Source organism: Narcine bancroftii, chromosome 4, assembly GCF_036971445.1.
Source record: "Narcine bancroftii isolate sNarBan1 chromosome 4, sNarBan1.hap1, whole genome shotgun sequence".
Lineage (NCBI taxonomy): Eukaryota > Metazoa > Chordata > Chondrichthyes > Torpediniformes > Narcinidae > Narcine > Narcine bancroftii.
Genome location: NC_091472.1, coordinates 46,764,875 through 46,781,856, shown reverse-complemented (window position 1 = coordinate 46,781,856; position 16,982 = coordinate 46,764,875). Strand labels below are relative to the sequence as shown.

At 40.7% G+C, this 16,982-nt stretch overlaps 1 protein-coding gene across 8 annotated transcripts in view; it reads right to left on the bottom strand.

Annotated features, from left to right (window-relative positions):
* Positions 1-16,982, bottom strand: part of LOC138760519 (transcriptional-regulating factor 1-like) — a 306,320-nt gene that overhangs the window by 46,062 nt on the left and 243,276 nt on the right. For all 8 annotated transcript variants that reach the window (XM_069931160.1, XM_069931166.1, XM_069931164.1 and 5 more), the window contains 5 exons: positions 16,542-16,905; positions 14,933-14,993; positions 12,014-12,153; positions 3,242-3,345; positions 1,931-2,006 (listed from right to left, as the gene is read on the bottom strand). In XM_069931160.1, the coding sequence (XP_069787261.1) occupies positions 1,931-2,006; positions 3,242-3,345; positions 12,014-12,153; positions 14,933-14,993; positions 16,542-16,905 (745 nt within the window). The remainder of the gene's footprint in view (positions 1-1,930; positions 2,007-3,241; positions 3,346-12,013; positions 12,154-14,932; positions 14,994-16,541; positions 16,906-16,982) is intronic.

Genomic DNA, 16,982 nt, shown 5'->3' with positions numbered 1-16,982 from the left:
CCCATGGTTACTCCTTTAACTTGGAGGCAGTGGGATGAGTCCCTCCGTGACTCCCTTGTGCCCTCTTCCGTCCCCACCCATCGCCACCCCCACCCCAGCACCTTCCACTGTGGTCGCAGGAGGTGTAATACCTGCACCCACACCTCCTCCCTCACCACAGTTCGAGGTCCCAAACAGACCTTTCAGGTGAAGCAACACTTTACCTGTACCTTCAAAGAACTCATTTACTGAATCTGGTGCACTCTCTGTAGCCTTCTCTACATCGGAGAGACCGGTCACAGATTAGGAAATTGCTTTGCCCAGCACCTCCTCTCTGTCCGCAACAAAAAGCAACCTCCCCATAGCCAACCATTTCACTTTTGAGACACCCTCTCCAGCTCATGTATGTCCATGGCTTTTCACACCACTCCGCCCTGACCAGATTGGAGGAACAACACCTCATTTTTCGTCTGGGCACTCTCCAACCCCAGGGCATGAACAATGAGTTCACTGCATTCTACTAATCAGCTTGCCTTTTCCCCCCTTCCACTAATTATTCCAGTTCCTACTTCTTTTCTCTCTCCACCTAACCTAGACTCCTCTCCCTTCCTGTGGTGTTTACCCCCCCACCCCCACCTATCATCTCCCACCCTCATCACACCCTCTCCCCCATTTTGTTTGGACATCTCTCATGTTCCCCCACACCTTGATGAAGGGCTCAAGCCCGAAACATTGTTGATGTATCTTCACCTTTGCTACACACTGTTTGACCATCTGAGTTTCTCCAGCATTTGTGTTTGTGTTTTTTTTTTCCACTTTACCACAGTGTCAACAGAATCCTGTGTTTTAACTCCACATTTATTTTGCTTTACTGGGCCAGCCTTCTCTTGCTGCTGTAACAATTGACTTCCAGTTTCCTTCTGGATGTTTTTCATATCGTCAACATAGTCAGTTTTGTAATCATCCAGTTTCTACTTTTATTTAGTAATAAAACAATTATTTAATTATATTTAACTTGCAGTTTTTCCTCAGGTTGCACATTTTGCATCATTACAAATTCAAAATAAATATATTAATTGGTTTACCATTGTCAAACTCTCGGCTACATTGAATATGACAGAGAGGGCAAGAGGATTAGCAAGCTTCATGCATGTGAACAATTGGGGTAATTCACTGAGCCACGGAACACTGCGGATGCAGATGATAGGTACATGAAAGGGTGGTATGGAGAGAATAAAGAAAGAATATTGATATTAAAATGATTAATATTATCCAGATTATGTATAATCATTCGTTTTCCCTACTTTGATATATTTTCAAACTTTGCCACTTACATGGGTAGTCTGGAAGAAAAAAATTTCAACAGATTAAACAGATCTGTCAAGAGGCCCAACAGACACCATTACATTCAGTAACAGCTGAGGACCAATCATGGACATTATTCTGGACGAAACAGCTAATGACAAATTGAATTCTGCAGCAGCAAATTACCTTAGATGAGGAAAATTCAAAATTAGAAAATACGAGAAATACCTGGCAGGGCAAATTGCAATTGTGGGGAGAAAAGTTCACATTTCAGAATAGAATCCAATTATTTTTAGGACTTCTTTATTTTAAAAGTCAAATTCTGGTAGAGGGTGTGGAAATTGGGAAACGAGTAACTCAAATTTAAAAAACAAATCAAATTGAAGCAATTAAGTCAATATCTGGAGAGAAATAGAGTCCAGACATAAAGTGAAAACACACAAATACAGGAGATGCTCAGCAGATCACGCAGCATTGTTTTACTGCACTCACAGTGTGTGCAGACTTTCATGTTTCTCTCCAGACATAAAGTGTAGTTCACAGAAAAAATGAAGGCAAAAGAGACCGGAGAGGACAGCGGTAATAATCCTGTAGCAGAGAAGATACTGTGACCAGGGAGAAGAAATATGTGAAGAAAACTACATACCGGCATAGTGATAATCTGCTAATGGATGAGATTTGGCTTTAAGAGGCATCTTCATCAACAAAATCTCCACAGCCATCTAGCACAACAGGAAATTGAAATATCTTTAAACATAATTTATTTTATCAATGCTTTGATATGAGTAAAGGATACAAGAATCGTGAACTATAACATTTTAATTTTTGGAATCTTTCTCAAATTAATTACTACAAGCAAAATTTAGGCATTATGAAGGTTATTTACATTCTCTTGAGCACATTTAGATGCAACACATAAAAATAACTGTTTCCTGGAAACTGGCTATAAAACCTCCAAAACCATTCAAAATGAAACTATTTATTCCAAGTTTCAGCTATGTGGTGACATGCATTAAGATAACACAGCATCCTACTAGCAGAGCACTATGGCCTGTGTTCTTTGGATAAATGAAAACAAACTTAAAAACATTATTATTTGAATTATATCAGTTGGGTACTGATTAAATTGAAGATTTAAAACCATTATTCAATCCTGGAAGTTCAACCAGAGCCTACTAATCCCTCTCCACAGAAAACCATCAACAGAAACACGCGCCCTTCACAGAAATTTTACAGTGCAAATAGTCTTCAAATTTAGGAGCTAGATTTTCAGTTTCGAGCAAATAAAATAGATAGCAAATCAAAACAAAACAGTGTTTTTTTCATGGAAAGCAACAGATTTGGCAAGATTCTGGATTTGTCATAATCCCATGTTTCATTTAACATACATTTTTTAGTTTCCTAATTTTGTTTGCTATTTGATAATGTTATTTGACAGTTTGTGTGAAGAAACTGCAAAGAAGTTGGACTGATGAAGTTATCACCTTTATTCTCTTGGCTTTATTCAGTGATCTACAAACAGGAAACTATTTATATGGTACTAAATAATCTCTGAATTGCCAAGATTTCTTATTTTATTTTACTTGACATTTTTTCAATTGCTCTTTCTCTTTATATCCATGTAACTGGTGCAAAGAAAATGAACATAGATGGCATAAGATTGTAAGAAGTAAGGAGTCAAGTCATTCAGCTCATCGAGTCTCTCTGAAATTTGAATCATGGCTGATGTATTTTTTCCTCATATTCCCATTCTCCTGTCTTCTCCCTGTAACCTCTGGCACCCTTACTAATCAAGAATTTATCAATTCTAAACAATGGGCTAATGTTCTGAGATTGGAAAACAACTTTCATTTTCCAATGCATCAGTTATCACTGCATAACTGAAGATTTGAAAGGTTTGAATTGCAAACTCTATGTCATTTCAGTTGATATGAATTTGTTATAATATCACACTCACCAAAATGTTTCCGCCTGCCTCAAAAAGACAATGCAGGGCAAGTTCTCTATTTGTTCCACCACCTGGTAGCACACTGGAGCAAGCCATGTTCAGCATGTCTTCCACTGTATGAGAGAAAGTTAAATTTCTACATTTAAACAGTGTCTCTAATTTCATGAGATTAAACACCACAAAATTGCAAGACATGATTCGAGAGGAAATTTAGGAATGTTGCTGTACACTCAAGAGAGAAATCAGGAGGCCAAAGGGCGACATGAAATAGCAAAGGGCAAAAGAGAAACTCAGGGGAACGCAGGGGACCTAAAGGATCAGCACGGTTGGCTGTGTGTGGAGCTTAAGGAGATGGGTGAGGACAAAACAAGTATTTCTCATCTATACTGACTGTGAAGAAAAACAAGGTAAAAGGTGATGTCTTGAAGGGAGTCCACATTACAGAAGAGGAGATTGCTGCATGTCTTAAAAAGTAAAAAGATATAACAATTCCCAGGACCTGACCAAGTGTATCCTTAGACACTGTGGGAAGCTTGGGAATAAACTGTGGGGGCATAGGCAGGGACTTCTGTATCATTGTTAGCCAATGTGAGGTGCCAGAATATGGAATGGTAGCAAATGTGTCTTTATTTAGACTGCAAGGACTAAAACACAAACCACAAGCCAGCTGACCTTAACATCAGTCATGAATAAGTTACTCGGGGAAATTCTGAGACAGGATATCTATGCATATGGATAGGAAAGGACAGATGAGAGAGAGTCAGTGTGGGTGTGTATGGAAAAAGAAGTCGCTTAAGTTTGCTTTAAGTTTTTTTTTAAAAGAGGTCACCAATATGGTTGATGAGAGCAGGGTGATAGACATTGACTAAATGGATGTGAGCAAGGCCTTTCACAATGGCCTGCAATGGAAAGCTTGCCTGGAAGTTCAGATTACATGAGGTGCCAGTGATCACGACCAGACTAGGGTTTGAATCCTGCGCTGTCTGTAAGGAGTTTGTATGTTCTCCTCGTGTCTGGGTGGGTTTTCCATGGGGATTCTGGTTTCCTCCCATCATTCAAAATGTACTAGAGGTGGTTAATGGGATGTAAATTGGGTGGCATGGACTCGTGAGCTGAAATGGTGTGTTACCATGCTGTACATCTGTATGTATGTCTAAAAAAATAGAGGCCTGTGACTAGTGGTGTGACATAGGATCAGTGTTGTGTCCACTGATATTTGTCATCTATATCAGTGAGTTGGATGACAGTTTAGTGAGCATGGTTAGTAAGTTTGCATACGACTCCAAAATTGATGGTACAGTGAACAGTAAAGATAGTTATCTGAGATTACAACAGGATCTAGATGAACTGGGAAAATAGGCCAATGAATGCCAGATAAAATTTAACTCAGAAACATCCAAGTTGTTGAAATTTGGTGCATTAAACCAGGACAGGACTTAACACGGTGAATGGTAGATTTCTGTAATGTGATGTAGAACAGAGAGACTGAGTGGGATAGGTATATAGCTCTATAAAGTGATGTCACATGTGGACGGGGCAGTGGAAAAGGTATTTGGCGTACAGAAGCAGGGGTGTCATGTTACAACTGTACAAGATGTTGGGGAGACCACACTTCGAGCATTGTGCAGAGTTTGGATTTCCCAGCTATAGGAAAGACATCACAAAGCTGAGATTTTTTTCCCCTCGAACTAGTGTGCATGAGTTTCAGGTGAATTGGAAAGGCTAGGACTTCTCTCCCTGGACCCTAAGAGGCATTTCAAGAGATATCAAATTATGAGGTGCAGAGATAAAAGAAATAGTTATAGTCTTTATGTAGGTGTTTTACACTGTGAGCAGGAAAGGGCTTTGGCAAATACTAGAGCGCATCGGGTGTCCCCCAAAGTTCCTCAACATGATTATCCAACTGCACGAAAACCAACAAGGTCGGGTCAGATACAGCAATGAGCTCTCTGAACCCTTCTCCATTAACAATGGCGTGAAGCAAGGCTGTGTTCTCGCACCAACCCTCTTTTCAATCTTCTTCAGCATGATGCTGAACCAAGCCATGAAAGACCCCAACAATGAAGACGCTGTTTACATCCGGTACCGCACGGATGGCAGTCTCTTCAATCTGAGGCGCCTGCAAGCTCACACCAAGACACAAGAGAAACTTGTCCGTGAACTACTCTTTGCAGATGATGCCGCTTTAGTTGCCCATTCAGAGCCAGCTCTTCAGCGCTTGACGTCCTGCTTTGCGGAAACTGACAAAATGTTTGGCCTGGAAGTCAGCCTGAAGAAAACTGAGGTCCTCCATCAGCCAGCTCCCCACCATGACTACCAGCCCCCCCACATCTCCATCGGGCACACAAAACTCAAAACGGTCAACCAGTTTACCTATCTCGGCTGCACCATTTCATCAGATGCAAGGATCGACAGTGAGATAGACAACAGACTCGCCAAGGCAAATAGCGCCTTTGGAAGACTACACAAAAGAGTCTGGAAAAACAACCAACTGAAAAACCTCACAAAGATAAGCGTATACAGAGCTGTTGTCATACCCACACTCCTGTTCGGCTCCAAATCATGGGTCCTCTACCGGCATCACCTACGGCTCCTAGAACGCTTCCACCAGCGTTGTCTCCGCTCCATCCTCAACATCCATTGGAGCGCTTACACCCCTAACGTCGAAGTACTCGAGATGGCAGAGGTCGACAGCATCGAGTCCACGCTGCTGAAGATCCAGCTGCGCTGGATGGGTCACGTCTCCAGAATGGAGGACCATCGCCTTCCCAAGATCGTGTTATATGGCGAGCTCTCCACTGGCCACCGTGACAGAGGTGCACCAAAGAAAAGGTACAAGGACTGCCTAAAGAAATCTCTTGGTGCCTGCCACATTGACCACCGCCAGTGGGCTGATAACGCCTCAAACCGTGCATCTTGGCGCCTCACAGTTTGGCGGGCAGCAACCTCCTTTGAAGAAGACCGCAGAGCCCACCTCACTGACAAAAGGCAAAGGAGGAAAAACCCAACACCCAACCCCAACCAACCAATTTTCCCTTGCAACCGCTGCAATCGTGTCTGCCTGTCCCGCATCGGACTTGTCAGCCACAAACGAGCCTGCAGCTGACGTGGACTTTTTACCCCCTCCATAAATCTTCGTCCGCGAAGCCAAGCCAAAGAAAAAAGGAGCGTCTTCAACTAAAGAGCACAGATTTCAGAAGAGAGGGTAAAGATTTAAAAGGGACTTGAGTGGTGCCTTTTTCCACATAAAGGGTAAGTGGTGCAATGAGAAAGCTGAAGAAATTGTAGAGGCAGGTACAATTACAATGTTTAAAATACATTTAGATAGTACATGGATTAAAAAAATGTTCAGAGGGATTATGGGCTAAACGTAGATAAATGATACCAGTTTAGGTAGACCACTTGGCCAACCTGGGCAAGTTGGGCTGAAAGTTCCATGCTCTAAAATCCTACAACTCAAAGGAATGAATTCTCCTGGTCTCTGCAGATGCTGTGATTGAAGTGCAATGCTCAAGAGTGCTGGAGAAACTCAGCAGGTCACACAGCATCTATGGGATGGAAAGAAGTGTGATCAATGTTTTGGGCCCGAGTCATTCATACCTCAATGGCTCAGGCCCAAAATGTTGGTCACATCTCTTTGCTTCTTATTGATGCTGTGTGATCTGCTGAGTTTTTCCAGTACGTTAACATATTGCAATTCTCCTGGTTTATCGTTATTCCTTAATAAATATCAGTAAATACATTAATTAATCAGTTTCCTAGGTGAGATCACTGTGCAAAATAACTTGCTGCATTTTACCTGAACAAGTACAGAACTCGAAAAATACCTCAATCGCCACATTTAACAATACAGAGTAAAATAATTTATTTCATTACTGGAAAATAAAAGAAAACCAGAGTTTCCCTTGAAAAATCATCCTTAAAATAACACTGAAATTTTTAAAAATGTAAAAGTTAACATTATCAGGCAGCCAATAAAACTCAAGTGTTTTGCATCTATTAAATTCAATATATTGTGGCTGGGTCTCCTCTGCAAAACCACCACCCTCCCTCCCACAGTTGAATTTTAAGCAATGATGCATTTTCAGCAAGATGATTTTGTTTTAATAGAATATTGTCTCATTTGCAAGTTAAAATAAAACTCGATAGACAAACATGCCAGATAAGGTTGAATTTCTGACCTGATATTAGAGCAGGCATAAACCTGAGCAGAGCTCCAGTGTCACACACCAAGCAAGAAACACACAATGCTTCAAAGGGATGAAAAAAAAGGTAGGGATTTCAAACAAAACATCCCTATTCCCTCAAAGATTGATGCACAGCAATGGGACATAAGAAGATATATATACTCATGTAATTGTCAATATTGTGCAATAGATGTCCCCCCTCCCCCACCTTTCTTGGCCCCAAAATTAAGTGTTTTTGTATGACCCATGTAAAAGTTGATCGACATATTTTTGGCCCCAACCACCTGCCCATCTAAGCTCCCAACACCCTGACAGTGGACCTCCGCCCTGGCCGCCTACCTACTGGAGATCCTGACACCTGGACTCTCACCCACCGAAGCTCCTGACTCCCCGAAAGTGGACCGTCACCCCAGCTGCCTGCACACTGGAGCTCCCAATGCTTCGGCCTCCTGCCCATCGGAGCTCTCGACACTCCAACAGCAGACCCTTGACCCGGATACTCGCCCACTGGAGCTCCTGGTGTTTCGGCTGCCCGCCCACCAGAGCTCTTGACACCCTGACTGCGGTCCCTCGCCCTGGCCGCCCACCCATCTGAGCACCCAACCACAAATTCTTTCCCCAGCCGTCCGCATGAGCTCCTGATGACCCGAACACAGAATTACCACCCAGTCCCGGCCATCTGAGCTCCAAATGAACATCACAGATACTTAACGAGATCAAAGGTTTTTGGCCTGAAAAAGTGGTCCAAATAATTCAACAATTACATGAGTATATACGGTAGTTATCCATTCTATTCAGAACAGAATATGCCAGGAAACAGGTTAACAAAAAACACTCATAAATACCCATGACTCGTGTACAAAATTGTACAGTGTTTCAGTCTTTTTGCACCTGCTATTCTCCTATCAGGGGGTATAAAAGCTATGTTTCTCCATTCTGTCCACAGTTGTCAAGGTGCAGTACTTTACTGTCATTTCCACGGAAGTACCCAACTTTCACAACTATTTAGACATATTTCTGTATACATAGATAAAAGAGCTAAAGGATGGGAGAATGGGCATCTTTACAATAAAACCACATTGGGGAATGGATATCAAACACAAGAATCAATTAATATTCAATTTAGGTGCTAAGTAATACAGCAAGTTCTTGAATAACATTTTTTTGTTCAATGTCATTTTGTTATAAAGTGGATGAGAAAAAAAACGTAAAATTAAATACTGTGCCACACTTTCTTATTGTTTTTCTTTGAACCAAATGCTGGCAGGTGCTGCCTCTTTATAACTTTTACTTTACAAGCATTTTTTCCTTGATTCATCCCTGTTGCAATGTGCACAGTTGCAGCCCTGCTGATTGTGGCCACAAATAAGAGAGAAAAAGTGTTACATCAGAAACTAAATTAGAACTGTTAAGGAGATTTGACAATGAACGGTGAGCTGTGGAGAATGGAAGAGCTCTCGGTCTGCAACCAACAACTGTACGAACAATTCACAGTAATGTCTATATAGCACACATTTATTTCAATGTTTAATATTAGAAGTGTTTTGGGTCATTATTTAGAAGTTTGTGTGACCAGAAATAAACCATAGGAACTTAATGCTTGTTTTTAATCATTGAGTCTATGGTAAAATCGGTTTTGTTTAAAGTTGTTTCTCTTAAAGTAGCACTTTCCAAGAACATATCAACAACGTGAACCAAGGACCAGCTTTACAGCCAAACGCACATTTGCAATCGAGTTCGAAAATCGCAGCAGTAAAACACCTGGCATCCAACAGCTATGAGGATTGGTAGATGACGAATTTCTCAGGTGTGTTCAAGAAGGATTCTTGACACAGTATGTGGACTAGTCACGAGATGAGAGGCCATACTGGATCTAATTCTGGGTAATGAACCTGGTCAGGTGGCGGACCTCTTGGTGGGTGAGCACTTTGGCGAGAGTGACCACATCTTCCTGAGGTTTACGGATAAGGATAAAAGCAGTCAAAATGGAAAAATGTTTAATTGGGGAAGGGCTAATTATGATGGCATGAGGCAAGAACTAGTGAAAGTAAATTGGAAACAGATGTTTAAAGGTGAAAGTACAGAAATGATGTGGAAGACCCACTTGCGCTGGGTTCGGGACAGATTTGCCCCATTGGGACCGGGAAAAGCTGGTTGGAAGAGGGAACCATGGTTGACGAAACATGTGAGGCAGCTCGTCAAGAGGAAGAAGGAAACATATATTAGACATCGAAAGCAAGAAACAGGAAGTTCTCGTGAGAATTATATGTTAGCTGAGAAGGAGTTTAAGAAAGGATTTAGGAGAGCTTGAAGGAGGCACGAGAAGGCCTTGGCATGTCGGATTAAAGAGAACCTGAGACGTTCTATGTAAAGAACAGAAGGAAGATGAGAATGAAGGTGGGGCCACTAAAGGATAAAGGAGGCAACATGTGCCTGGAGGTGGAGGAGGTTGGGGAGTTCCTCATTGAATACAGATTTTCCCCTACTTACGACCATAATTGGCACTGAAGGATTGGTCATAACTCGAACTGGATGCAAGTCCGATTCACCCCTCAGAGCATGGCTTAACAAGGTCTTAAAGCAATTTTTAAAAAAGATTTTCAACAATGAACCTTTAATAAAGAATGTCAACATATGTAGACCACAGTATCTTTAATAAAGATACTTAACATATGAACTTCTAGTAAATAATAACGTGATTGGACTTGGGCATTGGGAGTGAGGACCTCAGGCTGCCGCCAGGAGCGGAGACCTTGGGCTGCTGCCGGGAGTGGGTACCTCAGGCTGATGTCGGGAGCGGGGACCACTGTATACAGTACTTTTAATACAAAATATGTACATGTACATATAGTTTTAATAAAGATTTTTTTTTAATTCACGTAGGTCGGAAGTCGCAGAACAATGTTAAGATTAAGGAACAGGAAGTGGTGGATCTTCTTAAAAGTATTAAGAATGTTAGGTTCCTTGGGCTGGACATGATATACCCCAGGTTGCTGTTGGAAGTAAGGGAAGAGATAGTTGAGACAGTGGCTATGATCTTTGAGTCCTCTTTGGCCACAGGGAGGTATGGTTAGATTTGAAAATGGCAAATGTGCTCCTCTTGTTTAAAAAAAGTTATTAGGGAGAATCCTGGGAGTTATAGACCAGTGAGTCCTACGTCAGTGGTGTGCAAACTATTGGAGATGATTCTTAAGGATAGGATCTATGAGCATTTGGAGAAAAACAGTCTACTCAGGGATAGTCAGCATGGCCTTGTGAAAGGAAGGTCATGTCTCATGAGTCAAATTGAATTTTTGAGGAGGTAACAAAGGATATTGATGAGGGTAGGGCAGTAAACATGGTCTATATAGATTTTAGTAAGGCATTTGATAAAGTCCCCCTTGAGAGACTTGTTCAGAAAGACATGAGGCATGGGAGCCATGGAACTTTGGCTGAGTGGATAAAAAATTGGCATGCAGGTAGAAACGATAGAGTAGTAGTGGAAGGAAAATATTCGGCCTGGAGATCAGTGACTAGTGGAGTTCTGCAAGGATCTCCTGGGACCCCTGCTCTTTGTTATCTTTACAAATGACCTAAATGAAGTAGAAGTATGGGTCAATAAGATTGTGGATGATACAAAGGTTAGAGGAGATGTGGATGGAGCTGAAGGTTGTCGAAGGTTACAAGAGGATATAGACAAGGTGCAGAGTTAGGTGGAGGAGTGGCAGATGGAGTTCAATCCAGATAAGTGTGAGATGAAGCATTTTGGAAGGACAAACCAGAAGGCTGAATAGAGGGTTAATGGTCGATTACTTAAGAATGTGGGTGAACAGAGGAACCTTAGGGCCCAAATCCATACATCCTTCAAGGTCGTTGCACAATATGATAGGATAGTTAAGAAGGCATATCGGATTGGGGATTAATAGGGGGATTGAGTTCAAGAGTAAAGAGGTCATGCTGCAACTCTACAAATCTCTGGTGAGACTACATTTGGAGTATTGTGTTTAATTCTGGTCACCTCATTATAGGAAGGATGTGGAAGCTATGGAGAGGGTGTAGAGGAGATTTACCAAGATGTTACCTGCATTGGAAAATAAGTCTTATGAGGCAAGGTTAGCAGAGCTGTGACTTTTCTCTTTGGAGGATAGAAAGATGAGAGGAGACTTAATAGAGGTCTACAGGATTATGAGAGGCAGCACCAATTTCCCAGGGCAGGAATAGTAAACATCAAAGAGCATGTGTACAAAGTGAAGAGAGGGAAGTTTAGGGGAGACTTAGGGTAAGTTTTTTTTAAACACAGAGTTGTGGGTGCCTAGAATGCGTTGCCAGGGATGATGGTGGAGGCTGAGGCATTAAGGGCATTTAAGAGATGTTTAGACAGACACATGGATGGAAGAAAAATAGAGGGTTATAGCATAGAGAGGGTTTAGTAGTTTTTTAAGGAATATATGGGTCGACATAATATCTAGGGCAGAAGGGCCCGTACACTGCTGTAGTGTTCTATGTTCTAAAACCTGTACTCAATGAGAGATGTCAACAAATTTTCACTCAAAATATTTTCTATTTAAGCCATTCTGTTTAACAGCCTACAATGCAAACCGTTATTTATTAATACCTTTTTGTTGTACTTCAGGATTTTCCAATTCACACGAAGGTTTCCACACTAAGTCTGCTTTTGCGATGTCTTTTTCAACTAGTGACCTGTCTTGCAAAGTTGGGATGGCTGCTTGAAACCGCAACCCCATGTTGATACGCCTACAAAATTTTTTTTAAAGTGTGAGGACACGAGCAGGTACAAAAGTATAACAAAATTACTGAAGATATTTGAGATTTATTAGCAGGATTTATATTTCACATTTGATCTACCCAAAAATATATTTACTTAGAAATAAATTAACAATCGCTGCAAATTCATATGAGACATTCCAGTCATTCAAGTAGAAATCTCCATCACTGGCATAGGAATGGTTAAATGAACAAAATAACAAAACTAATTTGAAAGCAGATATAGTTTTTGTCTTTTGCAAAGCATAGGATATAATCAATTCTGTATATTTTGAAGAATAAATCTCCCCAATTATAAGGAATAAGCAAGGCAAATTAACAAAATTATTTACTCAAAAGACACGAATATTATTGGCAAGATCATCATCTTAAATGTTTTTTTTTCCTATCAGTATTCACTCAGGAAATGGGCATAAAGTAAGGAAAACAAGCAGTGAGGTCATGGAACCCAGACAGATTAAAGAGGAGGTTGTGCTTGCTGTCTTAAAGCAAGTAAGGGTAGATAAATTGCAGGGCCTGACAAGATATTCCCTTGGACCTTGAGGAAGGCTAGTGTAGAAACTGCAGGGGCTCTGGCAGAAATATTTAAAATGTTCTTAGGCACAGATGAGGTGCTGGAGGATGGGAGGGTAGCTCATGTCGTTCCTTTGTTTAAAAAAGATTCCAAAAATAATCCTGGGAATTATAGACCTGTGAAGCTGACATCAGTAGAAAGTAAGTTATAAGAAGGTGCTCTAAGAGATCAGATATACAATTATTTGGATAGGTAAAAACTGATTAGGGATGGTCAACATGGCTTTGTGTGTGGTAGGTCATGGTTAACAAATCCTGTAGAGTTTTTCAAGGAAGTTACCAGGAAAGTTAATGAAGGAAAATCTCTGGATGTTGTCTATCTGGACTTTATTAAGAGATTTGACAAGGTCCCACATGGGAGGTTAGTCAGGAAGGTTCATATGTTAGGTATTCATGGTGAAGTAGTGAACTGGATTCGACAATGGCTGGTCGATAGAAGCTAGGGAGTAGTGGTGGATAATTGCTTCTCAGACTAATGGTGTGCCTCAGGGATCGGTGCTGGGACCATTGTTGTTTGTCATCTAAGATAATGTGACAAATTGGATCAGCAAGTTTGCAGATGACACTAAGATTGGAGGCGTTGTGGACAGCAAAGATTTTCAAAGCTTGCAGAGGAATCTGGACCAGATGGAAAAATAGGCTGAAAAATGGCAGCTGGAATTTAATGCAGACAAATGTGAGGTGTTGCATTTTGGAAGGACAAACCAAGGAAGGACATACATGGTAAATGGTAGGGAACTGAGGAGTGCAGTAGAACAGAGGGATCTTGGAATACAGATACATAATTCCCTGAAAGTGAAGTTAAATGTGGATGAGGTTGCAAAAAAAGCTTTGGCTTATTGGCCTTCACAAATCAAAGTATTGAGTATAAGAGTTGGTAATTATGGTAAAGTTGTATAAGACATTGGTGAGGCCAAATCTGGAGTAATGTGTACAGGTTTGGCCACCTAACTACAGGAAAGATAGAAAGAGTGCAGAGAAGATTTACACGGATGTTGCCTGGACTTCAGGAACTGAGTTATAGGGAAAGGTTAAACAGGTTAGGACTTTATTCACTCGAGTATAGAAGATTGAGGGGAGATTTGATAGAGGTATTTAAAATTATGAGGGGGATAGACAGAGTAAATGTAGATCGGCTTTTTTCACTGAGGGTAGGTGAGATACAAACCAGAGGACATGGGTTAAGGGTGAATGGGGAAAAGTTTAAGGGGAATTTCTTTACACAAAGAGTGGTGGGAATGTGTAATGAGCTGCCAGCCAAAGTGGTAAATGCAGGCTCAATTTTAACATTTAAGAATAATTTGGACAGGTACATGGATGGGAGAGGTATGGAGGGCTATGGAAAGGGTGCAGGTCAGTGGGACTCGGCAAAAAAAATGGTTCGGCACAGACTAGAAAGGCCAAAGGAGCCTGTTTCTGTGTTGTAATGTTCTATGGTTCTAATATCATTCCAAATTCTCTGAACTCAATATGCAGCAGGTCATTGTCAGTAATGTGTCGTGTGACTGGTTAAACACAATAGACATCTTTCCCAAAAGGACATTAATCAATGAATGACTTTTTTTTTTAAAAAGGTGGAATTTTCGGGGTATGGTTGCAAATACTATCTTTTTCTTTCATTCCTGGTTATCATGAGGAAATTCTTTACATGATATTCAGCATGTCAGAACTGCTTGGCAGCATCAAAGAATGTTTCATCCCAGTGGAGGCTATCTAACTAATCCCAAACACCATATGTTATCCCAATTTACTTTAAAATGTTAGTAGAGACAGGCTTCAATTAGGTCCCACATTGCAGATCTTAATTTGGGGGTAAATTATTTTTTGACATCTCACCTCTGCTTTCTCTGATAATCTGTGTCCTTGTATTGTTGATACTTTTGCCCACAAAAGATTTTTGTAATATAAGCCATTTAAAACCCTTCATGGTTTTTGAGTAACTTTGATCTCTCTCTCCCTGGCCTTGCATGCTTTACAGAGAATAATGTCAGTCTCTCAAGTTACTGTGCATTTGAATTCCCATATCTTTCACAGCATATCACCACATTTCCCTTTCCTGAGGTGCAGAGCCCGACATTGGATGGTGCAGCACTTCAACTGGAGCTGTGGTTGGGAAGACTAATGTCCCAGCACTCATTTCTCGAATGCATTATGATACTTAGAAGTAATCACTTACGGTTCAATGTCAACAGTCTGTTCCACAGGTCCAGGGGTTATTGTTGTTACGTCAATGCTCTCTGAAACCAGAGAAAAGCAGTAATAAGAGAAAATGCTTGGAGCATCCGTCACTTAAAACAGTTTATTTATCTGCAAAATTAAAGGAAGTTTATTCCTGCTAAAATACCTAAAATTTTTTATCTTGCGTTAGTATAGTCAAGGCTGAGAATTTTTACATGAAGATACTCAAAATGTGGAATCTGAAGTGAGTCATTTGAGCCTCTTTTACCATGTTATTGTATTACTGCTGATAAATATCTGAACATCCATTCTTGCTCTACCGATCTTGACAAATATGTCCCCTGATAAAATCAATTTATCTGTCTTTTTAAAAATGTAATCAACCCGCCATTCCCCATGTCTTATGAGAGGAATTTCCAGATTTCTATGTATGAAAACACGCTTGCTGATTGAATTTGGAATGGACTATCTCCAATTTTAACATTTTGCTGTCTCGATCTGATTTATCATAAGAAAGAATAGCTCATCCCGAACATTTCATTCTTCAGCTCTTTAAACACAAATCATATCATACTCAAAAGTGAAAAATATAGATAATGTAACATTGCGGATAAGTTAAGCCTTTCCATTCTAGTTAATCTATACTGAACCAAAGTCTGAGGTGCAGCAACCAAAACTGAACCAAGAAATCCAGCTGGGCTCTGTGCCACCAGAGTGCAATTCTTTCCTTTTCAATTGTAACCCCTGTGAACTGAGTATTTTGTTCCATTTTTAAACTTGCCTAAACTGTTAATACAATGTATGTGGATGCCTAAATTCCTTTGTTCTTTGGAGATAAATACACCAGCATACAAAAAATCTTTACTCCAATTAATCGTGGAGTTTGATATAAGTGGCATGGTTAGCGTAGCGGTTACCGCAACGCTGTTACAACGCCAGCGATCAGGACCTTGGTTCGAATCTTGCGTTTTCAGTAAGGAGTTTGTTCATTCTCCCCATGTCTGTGTGGGTTTTCCCCGAGGGGCTCCGCTTTCCTCCCACCATTCAAAAGGTACTGGGAGGGATTTTGGTCAATTGGGTGTAATTTGGCAGCACAGGCTTGTGGGTCGAAAGGGCCCATTACTGTGCTGCAAGTCTAAATTACATTAAAAATTAAATTTTTAGGTATTGCTGTAATTGGATTTGCAATGCAATTACAGTTTTATTCTGAGTAACAGATGGATGCAAAACACTTCAAAACGCATCCACCGTCAAGCAGCAGAGATCATAGTGGATGGATATAGTTTTGTTACACAGGTCTCTTCCTCCCTGCAGACAGATGGGAAGCCGCTTCAAGTTCACTAACACAGATAAAATACTATGAAAAATAAAGGTATTTTGCAGGAACGAATAAAGTCTATTCAATGTTAAATAGATCAAATTAAAAGTCACTTTGAAGACCATCTTGATCTTTTGTAAACTGCAAATTAGAACTAATTAATCTGGAATTGGAGAATATCAACTGGTGAAACTAACTCAGAATGACAAAAACATAACGAACATTTGAAAGAAACTAAATTAAAACCTATTTTCACAAAGTGCAGTGAACTTATACAAAAAATACTCACTCGTTCGACCAAGCAGAATACGTGGCGTTAAAGGGGTGATTGGCAATGTTGGGTAAGTGCCACCGTGCGAAGAAGAAATGACGCTGCTGAAAAGGCCAGAGCCCTGTCTCACTGGACTTAACATTGGGGGCGGTGTGTAGGGAGGGAGCTCGTGGGTCCTGTCCAGCAGGTGATCTCCCATGATTCTCGGTGAGCGTAGCTGACTTTGATATAGCGTGGCACCTGGATACGAAGCAGGGAGGTTGACTAAAGGTGGGGGGATGTACAGAGGCTCTGGCCTATGTCGGTATTTCTTCTTGTCTTGGCGAGATCTCAAGTTATCTTCTGAATGTGGATTGATGGGTTGACATTTTCGAACAACTTCCTAAAATGTTTATAATTTAAATTTTATTGCTGTTCATATTATTCTTAAGGTATCTAATTCAACATATTGACATTATA